The following is a 4,202-nucleotide window of genomic DNA, read 5'->3' as shown; positions in this document are numbered from 1 at the left end:
AAAGAGTTCAATGAACTTGAAATTTCTAGTCAATCACATACTTACATGTGAATTGAGAGATACAAATGTAGGATTCAAAAGAGAAATATCCTCCCCCACCTGGTTATTTTCTTACCACTGGATTATTGCTGGTCAGCTTTCACCACTTTCGCTTTTCTATTCCTCAGCATGTTGCGCAGATGCAAGCTTTGTAGCAGGTATAAGGTCATGTATTGCGAGGAAGAAATAATTATTTTCCAAAAGAAAAGGGATAGAAGTAATTAATTGCTCAGAAAAAAAGATTGAAGTTAATAGAATGGAAACTATTTAACGATAGTTTCTTTTCATACAGCAGATGATATTTAGCACTAAACATGAGTCCAAGCAACACTTTTCTTATCTTCAGTTGCTAGCATACCAGATTCGAGCATCAGGCAGCCCAGATTAGCTAGCTGTTATTGCAAGAGGCGCTGGCACTGGTGCCATCTGAGGTAAATGGTCATCAGCAAGGTGTCTCGACTTTTCATCAGATCCCCAGAACTTGGCAGTTCTTTCGTCATCCTCGACCATCAACCGTGAGAACTCCTCATGGTCATACTCGAGTGAGGCTTTTCCCCCAAATTCACTTGGAAGATTTTCAATATCAAAGTAAGACTGCATGAGCTCCGAACTTTCTTTCTTGTTTGGGTAAGCAAACTTCACCTTCTTGAATGTTATTGGATCCAAGAAGTACCTGACAGCCTGAAGAGATGGAGTAATAACAGGTTCAGCAATACACAAGTCCAACGTTCTAAATTTAAAGTAGAATAAATGCAGCAATTTTATGGTTATCCGAAACCCGAGTCTAGTCCAATATAAAAGGTCAACTGCACAGGTGGTGAAAATAGACTAATAGAATTGTGATGCCCTCAAGAGCACGATGCTTGGTTTTCAACAAACTTTAAATTTGACCGCTGATTATGCTCAGAATAGACAAAATGGACATGTGACAGAAGAACAAACCTTCCAGAACGCCTCGAAAATTCTTGGAGGATTATAAAGAAATGCAATGGCCAGCCTTTGGGGATAATGGTTTTGCAAAACATTGATGCAATCACGGGTAGTTTTGATGGGAATATTGGTGCTCAAGGACCATCCAGTGAAGTCTATCAACCATGACATTTGTTCTTGACCATCAGCAAGGTTAAGGATTCCATTTTCTAAAAGATAGACCATGTAGCGGACATTGTCTTCAGTACATTTTGTGGTCTGCCAAATTGCAGAAGAAAAGGTCAAAGGTCAATTTGCAAAAGCTTCAGTCACGGTGTGCTTGCTTAAGAGCCAAAAAAATAAAAATCACTAGATAAAAATGAGGGGAAAAAAACAGTACAAACCTGCATCCCTGGCCTCATTATAAGCACAGTCCTCCCGGATCGATCATGAAAATTTGCTCTGGAGATTTTCCCTGTCACGCCTTCATGTGCTACTTCATGCTGAGAAATTACACGTGCATATGTCAAAAAAATGGTCTGGATAACATAGTCTAGAATCGAAAAACAGCGGCTAGATCTGGGCATCCTATATATCAAGAAAATGTGCAGGCAATCATTGCATCCCACATACCCAGCGGATTTCTTCAGGCTTGAAAGTTGCTCTCCACTTAATCGTCTCTTCCAGCATTTTCTTTGCCTTGTCAACATTCCAGTTCCGAGCTTCCAAATACCTTCTCAAGCATGAATCAGTGCAGAACTGTAAACTACGACCAGATAGAGGTCCAAGAGCATCCCTGAGCTCACAAACCTGCTTGTCGAAAACCATTTAATGTCTATTTTCAATCCACTTATTCATGATTTCTTCAGGAGACGAAAATCAGAAAGTAAAAAACGTCCGTCTGCCTCAAACTTTACCTTTGCATCTCGTTCTGAAGGGCCATTCTCCTGCTGAGTATGTGGCTGCCTTCTTATAAGATACATGTTGGCTGCAAAAAGAGTTTAACTTGTGTTAAGAAATCAAACCTCCTTATGCAATTAGAAAAAAAAAAAAAAGAGTCATGACATCTATTTTCTCCCTTAAATCTTGAAGAAAAATTAGTATTCATATAAAATAAACTTTCCCATTGAAATAATTTTCATCCATTAGGCTCTATCATGCCATGGACTTTCTGCTTTCTTTAATAGCAATACCAAATCAAGTATTTTTAGTAATCATCAGGCACACAGCATGATTAATAGCCTGATCACTCAGGGAAACTAGAAGTTATAATTAGAACTTGAAAGACCCACCAAGAGAACAAATTCTAAAGTAATAATTTTGAAGAAAGCTAGTGTTTTGAGCTTCATTTCGGATGGAAAACCAAAAGGGCCTTTAATTTCAACAAGAAACTAAAAAACCACGAAAAAATCGTTTAGTCATGCTAAACTCAAAGCTCACAGTTACTGCAACAAAAAGGAAGGTGGAAAAATAAAACTAGCAATGATGAAATGAATTTAGATATAGGAATGTCAAACTGACAAACCTAATGAAGCAGAAGGGAAGAACTCTCCACTGAAGCTCTATGAAGACCTCTTGTGTTTCAAAAATGAAATGGTAGCTGGGAGTTTGTTTAAATGAGGCGGTTTCCTGCATTTATAACGATGAAGCAAGAGCAAAAGACTTGACCTGGCATGGCGTTTCAAAGTCTTTGTACAAACACTTCTCTTAATATATACATATATATTTCAAGGTCCTATTAACGAGTAATTTTCTCAGATGTGAAGTTATTTGAGATCTTTGGATTCAGATCCAAATATCAAAAAGGGTTACTGAGATGATTTGTGCTATGAAGATTATATATGTGTTCGTAAATATGTATGTTCCGAGGATTTGTATTTTTGAGATGGTGATTTCGAGAAAAATATTTAATGAAATTAATGTTGCTCCAAATTAAATAGATAAGATTCTAATTTATGCATTCCATATTTCTTATCTTTGTTCAAAAACGAATTTTTTTTCGTTGTTGAATTTCTCTTTGAATGGTCAATGTATGATATTTTGAATTCTTATTATTAAGGTTCCAACTATAATGGGAGTTTTTAAATTATTTAAATAGTATTCAATAATTTTATTTATTTATTTATTTATTTTATCTGAATTAGGAGTCTCCATTGAAATAGTAAGTATTTTCGGGTCAATTGGAGGTTGGTGGCTGCGTCCACAAGCTAATTTTTTTGCGGTATCTTCTACGAGCAAGCATGAAAGGGTTTGGTCACATGTCAATGTTGTGCAAGAAATTAACCATGATTTTTCATGTCTTAGAAACGTTATTCAAAGTAAATTACAAGAGATGAGAAGATATTTTTAATTAATTTTTTCAAGAGATGAGAAGATATTTTTAATTAATTAAAAAAAAAGACACTGTAGTCAATGCATGGTGTTTGTTTTTATTTTTTAAAGTATTTTTTAAATTATTTTTTATAATCATATTTTAGTTATTTAATCTTTAATTACAAGATAGGAATGTAAAAAATAGCAATTTTTACTGGTCAGCTTCTTCTTCTACGCTACCATCCCTATTTTACCGAAATAAAAAATAATACCAAGATATTGGGAAAAGATGATATCATTATTAATGACTAAATAATATAATAATAATAAAAAACCTAATAAATGGCCATGCTTCAATGAATGACACCTGTAAAAACAATTAAAAATAAAAATAGGCTATGTCAGTATGACGCATGCATATCATGAGCATGTGGTGTGACAAAAAAATAAAAATGACATGTCATCCGGACACATCAAAATTCGAATATTATAGAGATCACTTCATCCCTTTCGCTGCATAACGATGAAGGTGTGAAATGAAAATATACTCTCTCTTCTTTTTTTTTTCCTGGTGAGAAAACAGACGACTAATGAAAATATACTCTCTCTTCTTTTTTTCCTGGTGAGAAAACAGACGATAATAGGAATCTATGAAAAATACCATTGCGACGTCCTACATCCATTAATATAGACCATAATATTTAAGATTATTGATAAAATTTATAAAAATATTTATACCATAAAATATTTTTTTAGTTTTAATAATTAAAATAATACTGAAATAATTGATTTAAAAAAATATTCATATAGCTAGTAAGTGTTTTTCTTTAAAAGCTACATCAATAAATATAATCCATAATATTTAATAGTAGTAATAATATTTTAAAGTATGATTATAGTTGTTTATTAAAATATTTTTTATTTAAAAATATATTAAAATA

At 33.5% G+C, this 4,202-nt stretch overlaps 1 protein-coding gene across 2 annotated transcripts; it reads right to left on the bottom strand.

Moving 5' to 3' along the window:
• Positions 1-10: 10 nt before the first annotated feature.
• LOC105126574 (random slug protein 5-like) lies at positions 11-2,790 on the bottom strand. 2 transcript variants are annotated; one of them, XM_011027472.1, is made up of 7 exons: positions 2,474-2,790; positions 1,866-1,936; positions 1,582-1,758; positions 1,353-1,451; positions 982-1,227; positions 398-720; positions 11-186 (listed from the first exon to the last, which is right to left on the bottom strand). In XM_011027472.1, the coding sequence occupies exons 2-6, from the start codon at positions 1,929-1,931 to the stop codon at positions 424-426; spliced, it is 885 nt and encodes a 294-aa protein (XP_011025774.1). In that variant the 5' UTR covers positions 1,932-1,936; positions 2,474-2,790; the 3' UTR covers positions 11-186; positions 398-423. The 2 variants fall into 2 exon arrangements, with proteins under 2 accessions (XP_011025774.1, XP_011025773.1); XM_011027471.1 differs by having other exon boundaries at positions 11-720.
• Between the last annotated feature and the right edge of the window lie 1,412 nt (positions 2,791-4,202).

This window comes from Populus euphratica, unplaced genomic scaffold, assembly GCF_000495115.2.
Source record: "Populus euphratica unplaced genomic scaffold, PopEup_1.0 scaffold41.1, whole genome shotgun sequence".
Taxonomy (NCBI): domain Eukaryota; kingdom Viridiplantae; phylum Streptophyta; class Magnoliopsida; order Malpighiales; family Salicaceae; genus Populus; species Populus euphratica.
The sequence above is the reverse complement of the archived record's forward strand: the minus strand, read 5'-3'. Positions and strand labels throughout refer to the sequence as shown.

What these genes read in the sequence shown, in the direction of transcription:
- LOC105126574 (XM_011027471.1), bottom strand. Translation starts at nt 1,931, where the DNA reads ATGTATCTTATAAGAAGGCAGCCACATACTCAGCAGGAGAATGGCCCT. An exon ending in CTTCAGAACGAGATGCAAAG is followed by an intron (nt 1,759 to 1,865) that starts GTAAAGTTTGAG and finishes TTCGACAAGCAG; the next exon opens with GTTTGTGAGCTCAGGGATGC. An exon ending in TTTTCGAGGCGTTCTGGAAG is followed by an intron (nt 721 to 981) that starts GTTTGTTCTTCT and finishes CCATCTCTTCAG; the next exon opens with GCTGTCAGGTACTTCTTGGA.